Consider the following 21,564-nt stretch of genomic DNA (forward strand, 5'->3'; position numbering starts at 1 on the left):
AAGCTATGGAGTAGGCATCTGATTTAATGGTGCCTACTTGGCTCTGTAGCAGGGCTCTAAGAGGGCAATAAAATCCTTGTAGGATTTGGTGAAATCACATAGAACGAATGTAGCATTAAACAAAAGAAGTAACCCATAGATAAGCCGAATTCTTGCTTCACTTCAGCTATTTGCCTTTTAACTGAATGAAGAGAAGAAAAAAGATGACAACTATGTCTTACTGTTGTTACTTGAGCACTGGGGAAAAGTTAGGGTCCCAAGCCAACTGGAAAATGAGGCTCTTTCTCATGTCTTCACTCTCAGCTGAAATTGAAGCCTATGTTCTGTTTTCTGTTACGCTAGTGGGAATCCTTTGTTGGCTTAGACTAACAGCATTGAGATCTGAGAGCAGAGAACTGCAGCGAGTGCCCATCTTACCTGAACGCTTGAAAGAATTGGTCTTAGATCTGATTGAGAAATCTGTCCCTGGTGTTCAAGAGTCTTCAGCATCCAAAAGAGCTCTCTTATATGACTGGCTTCTTGAAATGGGGTCTAGGAATTTCTGAGTATTTTGAAATATGTCCTGCAAGAAAGGAGGACACAGTTTTCAAGTTTAATATGGGTCATTTAGAATAAAAAAGCAAATAGGATCAACTATGATAGTAATACAAGGATTTATGATTAATTTATCCCTGTTACTTTAACCATCTCTTAGAGGTTAAGAGTGTTGAGTCTGTGCACAACGTTCGGAAATGCCACACTTTGTTTTGGGGTTCACAGTTCACAAGACTACTTTGTGCAGATTTTCCTCATGCTTTAAGTCTAAGCCATGGAGTTACTTTTGGACATGTTAGTTGTGACCTCTAACATGTATAATGCCATTGAAAACACACGATTACTAGGATTTGTTGTAGGAACAGCATTTAAACTGAAACTCTACATTTACTCTTTCTGGAAACTATGTATGCATGAAATGAATGCGACCTGCCCTCTGATTATAACTCAGTGGGTGGGAGGGACAAAGTCCTTGGGCTTTGAACTAGTTAGATACAAATACAGAGCTGCCTGGCAAAAGTCTGTTCAGAGGAAGGGAAGGCCCTGGATAGAGTGGGAAGTACTCCCAGTATCTTAAGTAACAGGCACTCCAATATAATTATTAAACCCAGAGTCCTCTGGGGAGTGCTTGGATTAAAGGATACCAGAGTGATACAGTCTTCTAGGGAAGGAAATACTTCTTTTTCAAGAGGAAAAATGAAAAAGACTCTAGAGTGAAAATTAAGGAGATGAAAATCCTCATAGTCAACAGAGATTTATACTGTCGAAGCAGACAGCAACAGGGCCATAAAAGGCCTATGTGCATACCTGTAACCAAAGCAAACTGAAACAGAGCAGAAGGGAAAAAGAAAGTTATGTTTGTAAATGGGAAGTTCTGAGAGCTCATCAACTAATCAAACAGTTACACTTCTTGTTCTGGAAACTGAAGCTTGCTAGAAAAGAACATGAACTATGGCAAGTAATTTGGGAATGAGGGGGAGGATTGACTACCAACTAGCCAATAACATAAATAACAAATTTGTGAATGTATTGGAAGCAAGAAGCTTCTTATGGACAATCAGCCTGTTTATGGAGATGAGAGAGCAATTAGGGAAAACGAGAACTGTGCTAAATCAACCCAATATCTGTTTGTGCAAAAAAGAAGGCAATCTTTTGAGTGACACTTGTATATGAGAGCCACTTGATTCACAAATCAGGAAAGGTTTTTTTTCCTTAATTCAGCTGATGCAATCAAAATGACCTATTTATATCACAATGTCCATAGGAATTTTCTGCTGTGGCAGAAAACTCTGTGGTTACAACAGTGATGATACCAAATGGAAGTGTGTGTGTGTGTATGTGTAACAGGCGGGAAAATCAGTCCTTTCTTTGAAAAAGGAAGAAATTGGTGAACTCCATCTCCCTGTCTTCTCCTTTACATGAACACTTGCTTATTCCTCTGTGAAGCAGTAGTAAGGTGAAGAAGCACGGTCCCACTGTTTACAAACGGAACGATCTCAACAGCATAGGCAACTTTCCCTTTGTTAATATGGCTTTGATTTGACTGAGTTACAAGCCTTAGAAAACCACGTACTCAGCATGCACTTCAGGGTTTTGTTTCTTCCTTCAAAGCTTGTGAAGGGGGCAGCCAAGAGGATTTGCTGCAAACACCTGAGTAGCTATAGAGCACGAAACTAGAGAAAGATACTGCTTTGAAGCAGCAGGGACACGTGTGGCTGGAAAAAGAACAGAGGAGCTGGTAAAGCGCTTAAGGCCTAAGAAAAGTTTCTGGGTGTTTTGCGATATGTGCGACTGAGACTCCAGTTCCTAGGACCCGCCGTCTCTGCTCCTCCAGGTTGTTTCCAAAGAACCAAGAGAGGTTTCTGCAGACTGAGTAGGGGGCAGGTATAAGAGCAGACCCTGAGGTACGCTGGCACTACTTACCCTCCTCTTGAGTGAAAAGGCTCAGGGGACAGGGAGTAAAACACGCTGTTGTTTCTCCGTATGACGTTGCAGGCGGTGCAGTTTACCAGTGATGTGACCACGGTTTTGCAAGCAGCATTGCTTTGAAGTCTTAACAAACGGCAGGCCAAGGACTTGCTGTTCCTGAAGGAGATATGCCCCCTAGATCTGAGATTATACAAAAGCATGCCATCTCCTCTTGGACTGCACAGTTTGTGAAACAGTGCATGCCTATCTAACTGCAATCACATCTGAAATGAGAGGTCAAGGGAAGGCTGGATCTGCTTCCTTAAGTACATAATTTTTTGAATTAGCATTGCTAATTATGCAGCCTTATGAATCAGTAATCTGTTGGGTTTTTTTTTTGTATGGGAGCTCTGTTGCATTTCCTCTGGCATTTTACAATGAAGCTGGTTAATACTTCCAGTTACTCAAAGGCACCTATTTAGTTCTAGTGTCAGCCAAGACAGGTTATGATGAACTTGGTTATCTGGTTCTTTACTGAGCTGCTACTGCATTGTCACATCTTTCAACGCTGTTCAGAGCGAGCGGGGAACACGTTTTTTCCTTTTTTGCACAGGAATAAGGATCGCAAAGGTTGCAGACAGTGGAAGATCAGACATACCGTGTATAATGTAACATTGCTTGTGCTTTGATTAGTTAGTGGTTTGAAATTCAAATTTAATTTTTGATCCCAACAATTTTTCTTACTGGCTGACATGTACTGACAGGGCACTCATTCATCTAAAGAATATAAATCTCCAAGTTAATTTATTTCCAAAAGAGGAACATGGAGGACCTGCCTCCCCTCTGTTACCCTCCACATCAGCACGCAGCACGTAAACGTATTGCCCCTGTGCTGATGGAACAGACTGCATGAGGTAAGTGCCTGTGAGGTGCTTTGTGCTGTAAAGGACCTTGAGTCCTTTACCGAGATTGCAGCACGCTGAATGTTAAGCGGGTCTAAAGCACTCTGACAAACTAACTGTGTAATTGAGTGGAAAGCAGGAACTCAGGCGTGCACAATGTAAAGGAGTACTACCAGGTGGTTCTCATACAGTAACTGTGGCAAAGAGCTCTCTGCAGCCAAGCTACAGGCCAGAGTCCGCAGCCAGTAAATCACAATATAAAACCGATACGTGTTTGCATTTCTATAGTCTGCTTAAATTCTGTAGCTTTTGTGGCTCACCTGTGTGTGATTTTTTTAATAGTTTCAATCTCAAGAACTGTAGTCTGCAGCACCTGTTAGCTATCAAATTGAGGGCATATGCCATAAACAGAAAGCGGGAACTAGATGTGGTTATAAAGAAACCAGACAAATAATAATTAATGAGATAGTATGAATAGAAACAGTATTTATTTCCTTTTGTAAGCATGCCCTTCTAATGCATCATCCACTGCAGGGGGCGTCTCTTTGGACAGGCTTTATTCTATACGATAGATTCTCCTATTTTCTACAGGATGAACAGACAGCCTGTCTCGTGGAATCCTCTCTTCCAGTTAACAGTTGCACATGTACAGGTAGTGCCCTTGAGGTGGTAGCCACTGCTTCTTAAACAGAAACCCCAAAACAGAAAAAAAGAAAACTATGTAATATTGTAAAAACACTTAATGCAAAGCCAGGGTTACTAGGAAATGTCTAGCATTTCCAACATGCAAACAGGTCTAGCCCCTGGCACAATCAAGCACCAGACAGTGGAAACTGCTTGAGCTGGTACTGCCATTGAAAGGAACATCTTGAAACCACGGCCTAACTTATGGTTTCTGTAATGCAAGGAGCGTTCTCCCTTTTTTGGAAAAAAAGTAAGGAGGCAGTTGTGTGTTTTCCTTTCCTGTCTCCCACTGAGCAGCCCTTCCCAGTAAGGCTAATTCGCATGCAGCGCTCTGGTACCTGGCTTCTTTCCTTTTAGGCTGCGCGATGCCCTTCTCTCATAGAGAAGCTGTCTGGGACGATTCTTACATCGCCTGGTTACTTTGTCCTTTTCCTTTGCTCTCCCAAATATTTCCCTTATTTGGGTACCGCTGGCTTCTGTTTCCTCTTCTCCTTCCGCTAGGCCCCTAGAAGAGGCAGCAGGACTAGCTGTTCTTTATTTCCAGCTGGTTTATAGGTCTTTTGCTTTATCTGCTCATGAAAGTGTCTGCATGCCAGCTGTAGCAACAGTTGAAAACAAGGAAAAATCATCACTCTGTGACTAACTTATTTCTCTGTGGACAGTCAGCAAGTTCTCATTGGGCTTAAGTGGTCAATGATCTGCCGTTTGAGAACTTTCCAGACCTCAAAGGATCTTCTTATATAACATTTCACTGTGAGAAGTGTAAGGTTGCATTTCACAAGTGGATTTGCATTTCCTTCTTGGTGCAAGGGGGAGGGAATACGTGCTCAGATGTATTTAGAGGAACAATTCTGATTCAGTAGAAAGGGCAGGCACAGACCTTGATTATGGCAGGAATGTAGCTATCGCATGTGAACATGATTGGGAAAGAACCAAATATTTAACACAAAGTTAACCACGAGTGTGGCTCATTGGTGTAGATCGAGTTTGTGATTAAAGTCTGTTAAACCAGCAAACCAGAAGTTCCACTAAACCGAGTTGCAGACTGTTCTCATGCTTTTTCATGCTGTTCTCAGTCCTCGAAATCTTTACAGAACATCTTTTAGACTAATCAGAGCCTGCTTTGTCTTCATGTTCTCCTGTGCATTCTGATCCTGTCTCTTGGTCTACATAAGGGGTTGAACACTACATAATGGTCTTAGAATGCAACTAAAGGGAAGTTAAACATTACATACGCTTTTCCTCCTTTTCAGTATGAAATAATCAGTATCTGGATAGAAATCAGATTTTTAGGAGCCTAGACTGAGCCCAATCCTTTCTCTCTCAAAGATCAAATAAACACATACATGTTATGTACACATACACAGACACGCATGTTTTGGTAAAAGTTAATAACAGGAGTTGGGTCCTTCTGTTAAATTTGTAGTCAGTACAGCATGTTCCATTCACTTTGACAGGTTCTACCAGTCTGAGAGAAATTTCTTGTATTCCGTGTAACAACACTGTTGTAGCTATGACATCTGAGGATCTAAATATGGACAAGGTCCGTTGAAAGAGGGAGTATATTTGAATTGACCTCTTTGGTTAGCTGGAAAGCAAGCAAATACTGCGGCATAAGAAAGAGGCACACTATGTTGGAAAACACTATCCCATCCCCTGGCAGCTGCTTTGATGAGCAAACCACCCCAGCCTACACCTATCCCTCTCCCAAGTGAGACCGTTAGCAACAGAATCCAGACTTCCAAGGAACTAGAAAACTGCAAATATTAGAATTGGCAGAGGATTCGGATAAACACTTTTGCACTGAAAATCTGTTGCAAATGTGACTGCAGGGCTCTACGCAATGCAACGTCTGACGGAATTCTTGTGGGGACAAGACTCAGTCCCGGGGAGGTTTGAGCCTGCAACTCATTCTGATTCCAGGGTCTAGGCTCCAGTTCAAAGAATCTTAAGAATTTAGTTGCTTTGATGTGAATGGTTTAGGCTCATGCTGAAGTAAAGCTACTGCTTACGTGCTTTTCTGAACTAGCATCCTAGGTAGGGGCTAAAGAAAGATGAAATTAATTTGTCAGACTAAGTTGCACTGTGTATTGCCCTGGCCATCTTGCAGTTTTCCTCTTGCAGCTAAACGAGTTAACGGAAACAGCTTCTAGAAGCTTACTCATGTAAACTAATTTAAGGGATAAGTAAACAAAATAACTAGATTAAGATTTCAATCAAGTAAATACTGAAGGTTTCTACGAAACACAGACATATTGGGTTGGGGGTTTCTGGTCAGATTATTGAAGCTTGTATCTGCCTCAGCATATTCTGGATCACTTTGGTGTTAAACAAATAAACTCAATGCTCCGCCTGGCAAATCATCTGATCACTTCAACCGTGACAACACAATGCAATCTTGGTTTCGTAGCTTAAAATAATGTTCCTTGCTTTCCTGTGCTGCCTCACGTTAACAGCTGCAAGTGATAACAGTCTCTCCGAACCAGCACTGCTCCTGAGAGACTTGCCAGTAACACTTGTGTGTAAATACGTGAATATACTGGCTGTTAGTGCTGAGGTTCAGGAGATCTGAGCTTTCTGGTTCAGGTCTTACTTGCTTTCATTGACTTGCACAGTAATTGGTGCATTCAACTCCTCTCTGCTTCCCTTTGTAAGTCCAAAAATCCAGGTAACTAAAGACAGCTCAATAGGCAACTTAAGTCAGTGTTTTTAAGGTGGTTTGAGATCCTTGTGTTAGCATGCTGATGTCTGCAGCTAGTGCTTGCGTAAGAGGAGGGTCATGGTTCAGAGGGGCTTGTGTGTGAGCAAGGGGCTCCCACAGAAAAAAAATAAGGATATTGTGGGTTTAGTCTATGTAAAGAGGTAAGGGGGAAAGATGATAATCTACTGATTACAGAGACTCAGTATGAGAAGCTTTTCTCCTTGGCTTAGGAAGAGCCATTCTCTTGCGGCGAGACAGGTGAAGAGCGTCGGGGTTTGTTTCCCAGGGCCAGCTGCACAGGTCGAAGGGGTAGGAATACTCTCCCCAGGCCTCCAGTTTCCCATCCCCTTATCTCCGCAAGCCAGGAGCGCTGCCCCGTGCCCCTCCGCATCTCGACCTGCAGAGCCCACGTCTCCGCTCCTTGCTCCTCGTGGCTCCGCTGTTTACCACGGGTTTCTTACCTGCCGCTGCGCATCTGCACATCCCCTGTCCCCGCTCTCGCTTCTCCCTGGCAGGGGGAGGAGGTTTTCTGCCGACGGCCACAGGGTTGCGGAGAGCCGCGGGGGGCCGCGGCTGCCCCCCAGCCAGCACGGTGGGGGCTGCCTGCCCTGGCACGGCCTGCCTGGGGTGGGCAGGAGGAGGAGGAGGAGGAGGAAGGCCCTTGCTCTGCCCCTGTCTGAGCCACCTGAATTGCCCGGTGGGCGAGCGCAGAGCAGGGCCGCGACAACCTGGAGTACCGCCGCTCGCAGCAGGGCTGGGGTTCCCTACAGCCTCTGACTTCCTTCCTTTCAAGCTTGGGGAAGTAAGCTTGTCCAGCTTGAGCTTGCCCTACAATCCCCCTTCTGTCCGTTTGCCTTTCTAAGTGCTAGAACAGTTCCAACCCCGTCAGGAGCGGGCAGGGAGCCCCCCAGGCGGCCCGGCCCGGCCCTGCGCGCTGGGCACCTGCCCCGGCCGCCCGGGGGCACCGGGCGCTGCCGGTGCGGCTGCACCCGGGCGGCGGCGGGAAGGAGGCGCTGCCCGCCGGCCCCGTCCCCGCTGGAAGCCGAGCGGGACGCGCCGCACCTCGTCCCTCTTCCAGGGAGCTGGGGGCGGGTGAACGCCCCGCTCCGGGCGGCGGAGCCCCGGCGAGCGGCAGCCCCGCGGCCGCTCCCGGCGCGGCGCCGGGCAGGCACGACTGAGTCCGCCGCAACTTGTCGGCCGGCGGTAAACAGGAAGCCCCTCGGCGGGGCCGGGGCCGGGCCGAGGCGGGGCCTGGCGCGGCCGCCCGCCCTCCCGCCTCCCGCGCCGCGGAGCCGAGGGGCCGCACGGCTCGGCCCGGCCCGGCCCGGCCCGCGGCGGCCGCTGACAGGGCGGAGCGGCGGCGGCGGCGTGCCCCGTCGAGGCGCCGAGAATGAAATTGCTGTGGAAAGCGAAAAGGGTAACCGGGCGTCCCGTCCCCCCCTTGCCCTGCCCGCGGGGTGCCGGTGCCGGCGGGGTGGCCCGGGCGCGCCGCTCCCCGCAGCCTCGCCGGAGCCGCAGCGCGCTGCCGCCTCCCTGCTCGTCGCCGCTCGGAGCGATGCTGCCTTCCCCAGGAACCGTGAGCCCGCGCCTGGGGCCGGGAGGGTGCTCCGGAGGGGGGGAGTCCCCCACCCCCGGGAGAAGCGGGGACGCGGGGGCTCTGCCTGCGCTTTTGTCCGGGTAATCAGCTGGGAAACGAGGAGTCATTGCAGCACCTGTTCGCTTCGAGTTTGGAGGACGTTGCGCTACTTCTTTTTCTGTTATCATTGTTATTTTTTTTAACCCGCTTTCTAGTGTTTGTGAGTTTTAAAGCCTCGACTCCGTAAAGTTTTTCGTAGCTTGGAATAATAGGTTTTGAAAAGCAAACCACCGGCTCTTTGGATCCGTCCTGTCAAAAGAAATAAAAGGTTGGTGTATTTTAAACTTCGAAGCTAACAAGCATTTAAAGGCTGCCTGCCTAAGTAATTCTGCAGTTTTAAAAAGTGCAATTCCTTCCATAAATGAAAGGCCAAAGAGATTAATTGCTTTGGAAAGGGGGGGAGGGGAGGGAAGAGAAGACTGCTAATCAAACCCAAACTGTTTCCTTAGAAAAGACTTTATACAACTATTTAAAGTATGTGCTAGTCTAGGAAAAACAGTTGAATGGGAAGTCAAGGTATCTTGATACCACAGGAGAGGACAGTTTGCCAAGAATATCTCCAGAATATATCCTCAATCTGAAAGTATCCCGTATTGCTTTGATTGTTGTATTTACTTTGTGCAGCCCATCTTCTGCCCTCAGGTCTGCGTGAAGCAGTACAGCACCTGGGGTAGAGTGCGGTTAGCAGAGGAGTGAAAATGTTCTTTTTCTCTCTCTCTTTTTTTTTTTTTGTTTTGTTTTGTTTTTTTCCCCCTTTCTCCTTTCCCTGGCAGAGTGCAATTCAGGATGTGGGTGAAGAGGTGGAAGAGGGAGCCATTTTCCATGTCACCCTGAAACGAGTGCAGGTTCAGCACGCTGCCAAGGAAGGAGCAAACTGGATAGGCGTAAGTAAAGCTGGCGCGGTGGCGTTTTGGAAGGCTGCTCATGGGCTTTGGAGCCTGCTCCAGGGAGCTGAATTCCACACGAATCGTTAATGATAGTAACTTTTAGCACTGACTGCTCTCACTGTTGAAAAAACCCAAAACAGTGAAGTTGACTGCCTGGGTCATCTGAAATAACTCTCTCCTTGTGTTGACTCTTTTCTTGTCATGCAGACAAGCTTTGACCAGTTGTGGCGAGGGGTCGGGGTCGGATGATACTTAGTGCAGGAGTAAGGATCTTAGCTTATGGCCTGAGAAGCTGAACATTTAGCAGTTGTTTCAGACTGGGCTATGGCTTGTTTCTGCTGCTAGGAACCTATCTCAGGTCTCCCAAATTAGTAGTCATAGTATTTTGACTAATGAAGATCTGTCGGAAGTTAGCGGAAACTTCCTGAGAAGTTAAGTGAATATAGGTTTGGGTCTTATTTTTGTAGTGCTTTCTCAGCTAGGTTAGAAATTACTTGTCTGCATGTCTGCAGGAATTACAGCTCTGTACTGTTTGTCAAAGGTACATTTTAAAGCATGAAGGCTTTAGTGGTAAGTAGATTGAGCTGAAATGCACACGCACTCAATTTGGCATGCTGCCCAGTGCTTCACCTCTGTCAGGCCAAGTCCCCAGCTGATAGAAAATGTCCTCACTTCATTGGAATCAGTGCAGCTGTGGCAGTTTGAGCCAGATCTTCAGGAGCTGGCTCTAGCTTTTGTATTATTTTGTTATGTTTCTATATTTTCTTCAGGATCAGAGGCAATGATGTAAGAACTTGGTTTGATGTAGTATCCAGACTGATATTTTAAAGACTTTTAAAACTGCCCTGAGATTTATATCAAATCGTGTTCTTGTGAAGTTCCATGACATACAGCAATGCAGCGGTGCTGAATCCACAGTCAAGAAAGATAAGCAAATTCTGTCCTGCATAGAGATAGTGCTTAGAAGCTCCCCTTCCTATGTTTCCAAGAAGTACATAGAGTTCCAGTCAGAACAGATAATTTCAAATCTGCTTCCTTCGAGTGGCAGATTTCCCGCCTCTGCCTCCTGTTTTTCCCAGGAGAAAATATTAGAAAGTATTTACGAGCTCCTGTAAATAGATCAGGCTAGAGAAAAAGGCATATTGGTAACTGGAATAAAAGTTTTAAGAGGAGTAGCAAGGAATTTGAATGACGTGGCTAGAAAGAGAAGGTTGTATGAGGTTCAGCTTACTCCCGAGGATGTAAAGGCAGCCTGTAGGGAGGCTGGCACCTGTGTGTTGAACCGGATGGTGCTATTGTCCATGAAGCAAAGACAGCAAAGCAGAAAAGACGGGTGAAAAATTTAGAGTTCTGTGGTGTTTGTTGGTCTTGAACTGACAGCCAGGTACCCATGAAATGAACCAAGGACAAGCTGAATCGTAGCTTAGCCAGAAGCAGATAAGAACAGTAGAGCAGTGGCTGTAAAAGTAGACGAGCTGCTAAACACCTGAATTTCTGTTGCCAGGAGCAGTATGCTGACAGAGTATGAATGGCATCGGAAGAGGTGAACTCCAGTCAGTGGTTTTATGTAAATAGTAAACTGAAAAGTAAACAGTTAGTTGACAGAGAAAGGAAAAAGCAGCAGGTAGAGAAGGAAGTGGAGAGATGGGGGGAATGTTTAAGAGGCGAGAGACTGAAAGAGATTTTGATTAGCTGAGGGATGGGACTGTGGAGGGCAAAAGGGACAAGAGAATGTGTATGATGTGGATGGGATCCACTGGACAAATGAAAGGATTAGAGGATGACCACAGGAAAGAAACTTCTGCATTTGTCAAATGATAGAAATGAGAATTGTTCAAGGGTTCCTTTGCAAGGAGGAACAAGGGCTGGAGAATTTGAGGAGCTGGGACTGCAGGTGTGGAACGAGATTGAATTGAAATACTGAAACTGCTCGACTGTGGAGCGGACACAGTTGAAGATAGGAGGGATGGAAAAAAGGCCTTTCTCTTGAAGATGCTTGGCCTGGTGGTTGTGTTTGTGCTGTATGCCAGTGGATGCATACACTGAAGATGAACCACAGCTAGGGGCTAGCAGAATGGGCCTTACGTTAGTGGAAAGAGAAAAGAAGGAATGGGGTAAGACAGTAAGGCAGGAAGAAAATGATTGACCATGTAAATAGCAAAGAGGCAAGTGAGGGGGTAGTTTAAGGCTACCTGGTTAGAGGAATGTTCTCAGCAACTGGCCAGAATTGTACCAAGGCAGTAGATACTAGTGCCGGCCAGTTCTTTCATCCAGTATGAGGTGATGCTGTGTCAGTGCGATTTGCCTTAAGTTCTGTAGAAAGGTAAGTAGAGTAGGTCTGTGAGATGCTTAGCTTTACAGTGGCACACTTGGAAACTGTGGAATGTGTTTGGTGAAGTCAAGTAAGGTAGGAAGTTCAGATAGTTGAATGTATGAGCTTGGAAGTTGGAGAGACCAAACTGCAAACACTACCTTGACTTCTAGTTTGAATAAGGGAAAAAACCTTTCAGACCAGGGCGCATGAATAATGATCTAAGAAAGATGCTATTTTTTTTTTTTAGGAGTTAGACTTTGAGAAATAGAGAAAAGCTCTTGTCAGCAGAGAAAGCTGTATCTAAGAGTTAAACTAAGAGTTGGTGAAGTCAAGCCTCACAAAGGAAGTGAACACAAACAGATCACGTTTTGTCAGCCGTATGAGAACAACAAAAGAATAAGTCTGCTTCCTAGAGAGAACGAGATAGGAATTAAAATTAATCTATATATAACCCAAAAAACCAAATGAATTTTTACCTGTTTTCTATAAGGATGACAAAGGTCAACCTAGAGGTTGATGGTAATGATGGCGCGTGGGGCTTTTTCATGTCTTCAAGCTTTGTTTCCAAGAGCTTAATGTGCCCATGCTGGGCATCTGGTAGTGTCCATCCCCAAACTACCAAGGAACTGGTGTAAGAAATGATAGTCAAGCAGCAAGAAGTTTTAATTCATCGATCAAGTCAGAAATGCTGTTGTATGGCTGGAGAACAGCAGCGGTGCCTGTATTTGGTGTGGGGAAGGTGTGATTTAGGTGGGTAGGAGACAGTGATCTCATGAAGATAACTGCTCTGATTTAAAAAAGCTGTGGGCTTAAACTGTTTGAAAATCTGCCCATCTTGAATCTTGAAATCACTGAAAAAAATTAGGGATGATAAAATATTTTTAAGTACCTGTTGAAGAAGAGCTGCTGCTGCAGCTTTAATATGTGAAATAATATAAACACGAACAATCCCTACAAGTCTCTTAAAATGATTTCTAGCAGTTTAATGTTTTGCTGACAAACTCAGGTTTAGATTTTCAGGGTTTGGTGTTGTTTTTTTGGTTTGCTTTGGTTTTTGGTGTGGGGTTTGTTTTTTGTTTTTTTTTTTTTTTAACTTTCTCCCAGTATGATATCTTGGGGAAGTTGCAGTGTTGCAATTAGCAGAGAAATTTGTGCGTGTATCATACTTGGGAGCAGATTCAGCCCTTGTTTGGTACACATTCACATTAGTGGATGAGACGCCTTTACACACGCTGAGTAGAATATGGCCGTAAATCAGTACATCATGGTTTGGACAATCTGCTGGATAGAAAATTAATAGTTAAATACGGTGGTGCAGGCGTTCTTCCCTGTTTGAAAGTGGTTGCATTGTATAAGTGGTTATTGTCAAAAGTCTATTTTAATTGTACGATGAAAAGTCAGCAAGAAAATGTAGTGTTTTTTTTTCTCCTGAGCAAGTTTTGCTTAGGGAAAATTTGAATGGAGGCGGGCGATGTATAGCACCAATAACAAACAGTATTCTTAGAGTGTTTCTGTAATGGTGATGCCATATATAATTCTATATATACCTTTAAGTCAGGTGTATAACAAATTATACACCTTTATATCAGCCATGAGATCCACGGAACAAAGTTTTTCAAGTTATTCTGGTGTAATTTCACTCATTCCCTGTGGGGTTGCGTTTGGGGTAACAGTGGGGTTTGGTGCAGTAGTACTGTGTGTTGCCTTGTCTGTTTATAAAAGGTATGAATGGGTTCATGACACAAGCCCAAGTTACCAGTCTGTTTGAGCAGATGTAAACCCACAGTGCTTCCAGAAATTCTTACAGCTTGCACCCAAGCTTGTGTTCCTTGCATCAGCCTGTGTGTTTCTGCAGCCGTGGGGTGAACTTGTGCGGGTTAAACCTGAGCCTAGGAGGTGAAATAAAGGGCTCTGTTTTGGCTGGACCACTTTCCCAGCCCACTTGGCTGCAGCAGGTGGACAGAAAAGGGCCTCTGGGAATGGGTTCTTTCAGTGGCTTAAACTCAAGGTGAAATGGTGCCATTTTGCAGTTGAGATGTGGCTGCAAGTCTCCTAGGGCCTCTGCTTACCTACTGCGTCTATACTCTTTACAGGCTGTTGACAGGTCTTTGTGTCTTGATGGTGCAAGATGATCCTGGCTCTTCCAGGCCTTCCTACAGACACAGAGGCACTTTTCTGCCAAAAATCTGTGCCTGGGCCCACTTCTTGTTAGAAAGTCCAGAACACTGTGGGATACTGCTGTTATTCCTGATTTTTCTTTTCCTGTCTGGTCTATTTGTTTGGTTTTGGGGTTTTGTTTTTGTTTTTTAATACAGGAGGTTGTATTTTAATGTAACAGTAAGATTTGTTGGACCTTGTTAAGCTGGGAAATGAGATGTCCTCGTGCCAGAGTAGCAGGGCTTTAGACTAATATTAAAGACCTCTGTCTTGTTTAAAACAAAAAAGGGTGTCTATTATAAATAATTCAAAAGCAATGGAAGGTCGTGATGTAAATATGAAGTGGATGGGTGATCCGTTCCTAATTATTTTATGAATAGGTTAACTTTTTTCTTTGTGCTTTTGTCAATATACCAAGCCAGAGTTGGTAGTGACTGTAAGTCATTAACATGCTGTCTTCATGTCCTCAGTCTAGTCCCAAGGTGTTGTGTTAATGTTGGAATATTGTTAGCCTTGTTGTTTCTAACTCATACCTTAGCAGGCAGTTTCTGGAGCAAAACGTCTGGTCAAGCTGTCCATGAACTTCATATTCAGTCCTGGTGGTGGTTGGTCAGGATGAATTTGAGACACGTCAAGGAACCATGGAGAAACTCAGAATGTGGATTGTCTCGTTACTTAGGGGAGCCTCTCAGTCTGTACAAATAACCGACTCGATATTCCAAACTCAGAAGAGCTGTTAAATTATAAACCGTTACTGTAAGGCTGTGAAATGTGACCTAATGATATGCTGTTACTGCGTGATCTCATGATACAGCAGAAGCTCTTACTAGGAGGGGAGGCTGTGATTCCGAAGAGAACCATCACAGCAGTCCCAGCTGAAGGCATGCTGTGGGTGAGTATGTAAGGAGGAAATCTGCAGCGGAATAATGCTGCGATGAAAATGGTTGAACTCCTTAGTTTTTATCCTGAGGTTGCAGGAGAGTTGATGATGCAAAGACTAAGTACTAGAGTGTTGTGTGTTCATGTCCAGTGCAAGTTTGTTTCCTGTAGCATTCTTCTACTGATATATCTAATCTAACCTAAAAAGATTTAAGATTCCCTCCCCCCCCTTGAAATATTTCATGACGGCTTGATTTCTCCTTTGCATAATGCCATTAATCCTAGCTAGGATTTGACTTTGTAAACTCAGTGGAAGTGAATAAAAGTAACTACTTCAAAAAGGTATTTCATTCGTTCAGATGATCTTCCAATAGTTTATTTACATAAATCATAGTGATGTCTGGGGATTTTTGACAGGATTTTTCATTTCACTCATGGCTGCGGACACTCGAATGGGCTCAAGCCATTTCTTTCTCTCAAGGAAAATTACTTTTTTGTTACTGGAGTTCCATTAGTGCTGGTGATATGTGATTATGCACGTCATGTAACTGTGACTGAGGTAAAAGAGCAGGTGTGTCACAGCATGTTTTCCTCAAGCTGAGGATGCAGTCCATCAGTCAGTTTGGTCCCCATTAAACAGCAGCAACAGAAAGAGAACTGTACACCTCCCCATGCTGCCTCTGTAGCTCGGCCTTTCTTAGGTTAGTGATCTGAACATTCCTTCCCAGAGACAGTCAACTCAAGAGGTAGAGGGAAATCTTCTGTTTGATTGCTCTTGTTGATGTATTTTATTTATAATCTCATTTTAAAGTTTTTATCCCACATACTTAACAAATCAGTATTTAAAGTAGTCACAAAAATAATTTTCTGAACCATCCTCTAAATAATGGCAGAATTGAAGGGAATGTTTCTAGTTATTTCAGACTTAAACCAGTCTGTAAGCATGAAAACCAAATGCTGTCTAAGCCCCTCCCCCCAACACCAAACCCTAAATTTGTTGACAAATCTTGTGCCAAATGAAAACTGTAAGAGAAAATGGAAATGTTCTAATGGTAAGTTTGCAAGATGATGTTGGCACCCTCCTTGCAAAAGTATCATGAAATGTTTCACATCCAGATGTGTTCATGACCTTGGGTTCTGTGTGGCAACCCAAAGTTGGTATTTTCAGAAAGGGAATCACAAGTGCTGATGCCAAAGTTGTGGTCAGTTTTCATGTTTATTCAGAAGTTAATGGGGCACTGAGTTACCACTATTGTTCCTCCCAGTAATAATATTATTTGTGGTGTGATGGATTTTCTTTTAGATGATAATATATGTTGGGATCATAAGCTAACTTAATAGCAGTTGGACTGTAAAAGATTGTGTGGAGCGTAGAAGTTATCTTCAAGATAAACTTACTGAAAACCTCTGCTATTTGATACGGCATTTGGTGTTCATTTAGCCAAAAGTGACAAAATCACGTAGTAACTAAAGATGGAGTATTGATGTGGAGGATGGAATTTAATCTTTGTTTCATTGTGAAAGCTGTGTCAGGGATCTGGCTTCTGTCTGATTTTTGTGATTGTTTTGTTTCAACTTTGTAGGCTGGAGGGGACGAGTTCCCTCCAGAACGTACTGTCAGCCAGTACGAAACATGCAAAATCCGGACAATAAAAGCTGGGACTCTGGACAGACTTGTGAAGAATCTTCTGACAGCTTTTGGAGACAGTGATTTCACCTACACCAGTATATTTCTGTCTACATACCGTGCCTTTGCTTCTACTAAGGAAGTACTGGAAATTCTTGAGAGGTAAGAGCCAGTATACAATGGGAACTGAGCCATCATTTACATGATAGGGGGATGTGCTCAGCAATTTCTTCCATTACTTTTAGAGGACATGGACTTAATAACCCGATGGACAGATGTCAAGAGTCCTGCAAAATTCAGAATTTCAGCGTAAAGATAAAATGTGTAAATGCGTGCTGCCCACATCCCAGCTGTCATTAAAGCGTAGTCATCAGGCAGCAAAAGTGTGCCGTGTCTGACTGCTAAGGATCCAAACTAGGACCAACGCAAGAAAATTAGTACAGCTTCCCTCTACCCACCCCTCAAAAAAAAAAAAAGAATGCATGGGCTGCAAAGTCATACCTAGAATAGATTAGTATGTTTTTCTGGATACTGATATTTTTGGACCTACACTCTCCTGTTTGGGGGCTGCTGATTTGAGACAGGGATTGTACAAACATAAGAAAGAATTCACTGTCCCCTTCTAGTACTTGACGTGAACATGCAGTCATAAGTATTTGCAGACAGCAGAAGAACTGGATGATGTTCTAAGAATAGCTTAGGGTAAGACTGTTAAATCACATCTGCTGTATCTGTACAAATGCTTAGAACCCACAAGATTAGTTTTCTCACACTGAATTCTAATTGGGACATGATTAGATCGGAGGTGATCTTCTTTTGGGAGGAGAATATTTATTGCATTTTCCCAATCAAGTTTGTGTAGATTATATTTACTTTAAAGAGGAGCTGACTTGCCAAGTGACAGTGTGTCGTGAGAGTGTCTTGCTTCCTAAGCCTGTAAATTGCCAAAGAGGCACAGATTTATCAGAGGAGCCAATAGCTGTGTGCATATAGATTGTCCCTTTTAGCCAGTAATATTTTGTGTATGATTTATTTTACTGACTTTTATAAAAGACACATTTTTAACAGAGAAAGTTGGAATAAATAAATAGTGAGTTGAATTGAATGGAATTTTTCTTTGAATTGCAAACGCTATCTGTACAGACCTGGGATTCTTGCGTGTGAAGCCTTAGACTGATACTTCCACCTCTTCCTTTTGTCCTTTGAAACATTTTGGATGACTTTGTTAAGAGTTCTGACATGAACCTGCTGGACACAAACTGGCAGCCCGCTACGTGTTCTCTATCTGATGTTACGAGGATGTTGTAGCACAAGCACTTAAAGATGCACTTACTCTCCTCTGACTGTTCAGATTAATTTCAGGTGCCTGTCACCCTTAGTTGGGCACAGAATGCGTAAAATCAGCTTGCCTTATTCTGGACTGTGCGTAATTGTCCGCTTTCAGTCATGAAAGCTGGCTGTAAGGAGCCATGAACTCCGTTACGGAGCTGTATGTCTGAAACAGGGGGCGCTGCCGTTGAAAATGAAGGGCATAATCCTGCCTTCGAGGCACGTGCGCTGCCTGTGTAGGTGAGAGATTTTGCTTTGCACTTTTGGAGTCGTGCCCATGGTTTCCTCTTTCCCAGTGGTAATTTTCAGAGTGCCGTGGGCCCTTCCCACTCGTGACAACTGTGTCAGTAGTTTTGGCACGGGTGGGCACTTGTCACCTCGAAAACTTTGTGGGAAATCACTCTTGGAGTAGGAAGAAATGGCAACTACTAGAGAAAGAGAAGCTGCGTTGGAGAAAGTGGTTGTGTTGCAGCCTCATTGCGCCCTGGAATATTGCTCTGGGAAAGGATGGAGTGCCAACAGGCAGAAAGGGTCTTGGAGCTGTGAGCAAGGAAAATGTTTTGGTTGATTCCTCCTGTGTGCAGGCTGCTTCCTGTAAGTGAACAAATTCGGTTGGAAGAAACTGTCTGTCTCTTGAGGACTTTTTTCCTCCTAAGTGACATAATCTTCAAGCTCCTTAGTTTTGCCCAAATGTTAGATTCCGTATTTGAGCTTTTTAGTTGTTGATGAGACTTGTATATGAATTATGCTATTTAGGATTTTGCTTTTATTCAGTCGGAGTTCCTCTAAACACCCGTCTCATTTTTTCAGGTGCGAAAACCCAGAGCCCTCAGGCTGTGAAGAGGATGTAAGCCAGGATTCCTCTGAATCCAAACCAGTCCTGGGGACGTAAGTGTGTTTCTTCACTGTTATTTTGCACAGGAAGCCCCAGTCAGGATTCGGTACTGGGGGAGGCTGTGGGCAGCATAGATGTTGCTTCCTTTGAAATTTCAGAGCACTGTTGGCTTGCTTCAAGAGGCTTGTGTAAAGGCCACATATCAACGGTCTGGTAAGATATCCAGCCCTATAACGCAGAGATCTTTCTGTCAGGGAAATTGTCTCAGAATTCAACATGAGACGAACACATCTAGGCCAAGAGTTAGTTGATTAAACAAAGGAGGAGTGTTTGTTTCCCCTGCTTTACCTCTGGTGGTAAATGGTTATGGCTTGTGACTGATTTCATTGTGCATAACAGCAGTGTCTGCAGACCGAAGCTGGGGTTGTTTCAGGCAGCGTGTGTATGCGTGTTTCTTTGCCACTGGTGCCCCTGTGATTTACAGTGTTGCTTTTAGAGTGAGATTTAAATTCTGAAGTCATGCAAATTTGCAAGAAAAAGAGCAAAGCTGTCTTGAAGTGCAGTTAAAGGGGTGAAAAAGGGGTTTGCTTATCCTCCTAGCACCATATGAACGTGGATTTTATCTGTAGACGTCGGGTGTAAAATGTGCCTTAGGTCTTCAGCATTTGTTCTTTGACAGCGGTGTGATCTGTGGTTTGCATGCATTGTGGCAGTGAAGAGTAGCTGCAACGTTATATTTGATTACAGTATGAAGATGCTCTATTCTTGTCAGCATTACTGAGGATTGTTTTTCTATGAATGTCTCAGCTTCCACCAGTTAAGAAGACCTTAGTTTTTTTTATCAGTGCACTGACTTCTCAAGGCGTAACTGAAGAAGAAGCCTTTAGCTTCCTTTTGTTTTGAGGTGGAAGAAAAATGTGGAACTCTTCTGTCATGTCCACATGTCACACAGTCCAATCAAGACTGAGAAATACGCTGCACTGTTTTAATTCCTGAGATTCAGGCAGACTGTCGATTCAGTTCTGTTCTACAATACCGAGCGTGGTCTTCCCACTGCTTACCTCCATGCTTTTCTGATGGCTTGTGTGTTGGGATTAGGGGGGTTTTGAGTCTGGCTTAAAAGGGTTCAAACATCCCCAGTCCAGAAATGTGTCGTTAACATACTGAACACCTTCCTGTCCTCCGTTGTCTGAATGGATTGGTTGGACAGTGAGGTCGCTTTGCCTTCCGTCACTCATGCAGCAACTGTTTTGCTTAACCACCAGAGATAAATTGGTAAAAGCTCCTTGGCTGTGAGCATTTCAGTAGCTGTCTCTGACAAGAAGAGATGTAGAGCTTAATTAATGTCTGTAAATGACACAGGACTCTCCGAGGCTTTAGTTAGAAACACACGTTATCGGTTGTTAGTTTATTTTTTTTTTTTTAGCACTTAGCAAGGACAGCAAGCTAGAAGCTCTACTGATTTGGGCTGTTCCTCTTGCCCCATGAGACTCAACATGGGAGCTCAATTCTCTGATTTTTTTCCTGGCTGCTGTTACAGAGAGCTGTCAGTCTTTTCCTCCTGTTTTGCCATGAGAACTCATCAAAGAACAGCTGGTAGTTAAAAATTCATCACAAGCACCAAGAAGGCAGTGTTCTGTAATGGGTAGAGGCAGTAGTAGGCAGCCAGCAGGTTCCCACACTGCCATCGAAAATGAGCTCCAGGGTCTCTTCCAGCTTTGGGCAAACCATTTGACTTTCCCCTTTCCCAGTCAGTCCAGGCACAGAATATGAGCTACAGCAGTACCCTTCCTGCAAAACAGATGAAGCATTTGTACTGGGGATGAGGAGAATAGTTTCACCAGGGTAAATCAGGTTGGGATTAGTCCCCCAACTGCCGTGTCATGGACCCAAAGGAGCTTGATTATGAGATGGAGAACACTCAGTGTGTTTATGTATCTCAGAATAGACCTGCAAGTCCCGTGCCAGGGCTTGAGTGCGCTTGTGGCACAGCCTCGTTTGAGAGCCTTGTGGGAGCTCATTGTCTACATGTGAAATCTGTGTTCATATTTGAACTCCTCTCGTGATCTCGTAACTTGAGGAAGGAGAGGTCCTCCTGGTATGCTTGTCCATTTTGCAGCTATTAACAGGATAGACCTGAGCCACTGTATCTGTCTTTTTGAGGATTTGAACTTTAAAAGCCAAGTGCCTGGTTGTCGGGAGCACAGAGTACAGATGTTCTTTGAGCTGACACATCAGTGTGTCTGACTGGATGCTTGTGGTCAGAGGTTTTTACTGAGAGCATGGCCCTTCATGGAATATCAGTGGGAGTGTGGGATACCGTTATTGCACGAGGGTTTTGTGAAGTGGGGTTATTGGAACAGGTATCAGGGAAGGTTTCTGTAGATGTGAAAAATACGGCCATTGGAGGGCTAAGCTCTCACAGCTCACTACAGAGCGCGGCCCTAAGCGTTTGGTGAAGTGGATAGGACCTGCTGCAAACCAGGGCTGTTGTCACTTGGTCATCTCAGCTGTTTTTCTGATGGCAGTGGAGCTCATGAGATCGGCTTCTCTAGAAGACGGTTTCTTCTTTCCTGAACATCTTCCCCCGCTTTCCCTGACAGCAATACCTGTAAGTCACCACCCCTCGTGCCCGCAGCAGCACTTATGACTCCGTGATGTACAGAATCAGTTGTTCTGGCCTATAGTAATCAGAACAGAGGAGTAGCGTAAGAACTCCTAGCTTTTAATTTTGGCTCTCCGGCTTAGGTAGGTAAGGAACAAGGCACGGATAAGCCATCTGTGCTTTTCTTTTGTGTCAGGAAAGGGGTATGATCCTACTTGCTTTGTAGGGACGTTATGTGGCTCAATTAATAGCGATGTTGAAATGCCTAAGTGCCAGTCCTGCTGTGATTGTGATAATAGCTGTGGTTGCTCAAGTGCAGTAACTTTGCAGCCAGGTAAGAAGTCAGACGAGGAAAGAGCAGCCACCCTGGGGAGCAGGCCGTACAGTTAGATTTACTACTGTGAGCTTTACCTCTCAGTCTGTACTAATTCTGACATAGAGCACGGGGAGCAATACAAATCGACAGTGCATGTACCCAAGAATGTAAAACTGTTGAGGAATTCATTCTTCTGAATGGGTAATTCTTCGTATCTTTGAAGAATAAAATACGAAAGGACAGCAAGTTT

General features: G+C 44.4%; 1 protein-coding gene across 1 annotated transcript in view; it reads left to right on the top strand.

Moving 5' to 3' along the window:
• Positions 1 to 8,119: 8,119 nt before the first annotated feature.
• Positions 8,120 to 21,564, top strand: part of LOC141960856 (ral guanine nucleotide dissociation stimulator-like 1) — a 50,171-nt gene continuing 36,726 nt past the window's right edge. Inside the window, exons 1-3 of the mRNA XM_074907039.1 lie at positions 8,120 to 8,146; positions 9,139 to 9,249; positions 16,186 to 16,391. Coding sequence (XP_074763140.1) covers positions 8,120 to 8,146; positions 9,139 to 9,249; positions 16,186 to 16,391 — 344 coding nt within the window. The remainder of the gene's footprint in view (positions 8,147 to 9,138; positions 9,250 to 16,185; positions 16,392 to 21,564) is intronic.

The sequence above is a fragment of the Athene noctua genome, chromosome 5, assembly GCF_965140245.1.
Source record: "Athene noctua chromosome 5, bAthNoc1.hap1.1, whole genome shotgun sequence".
Lineage (NCBI taxonomy): Eukaryota > Metazoa > Chordata > Aves > Strigiformes > Strigidae > Athene > Athene noctua.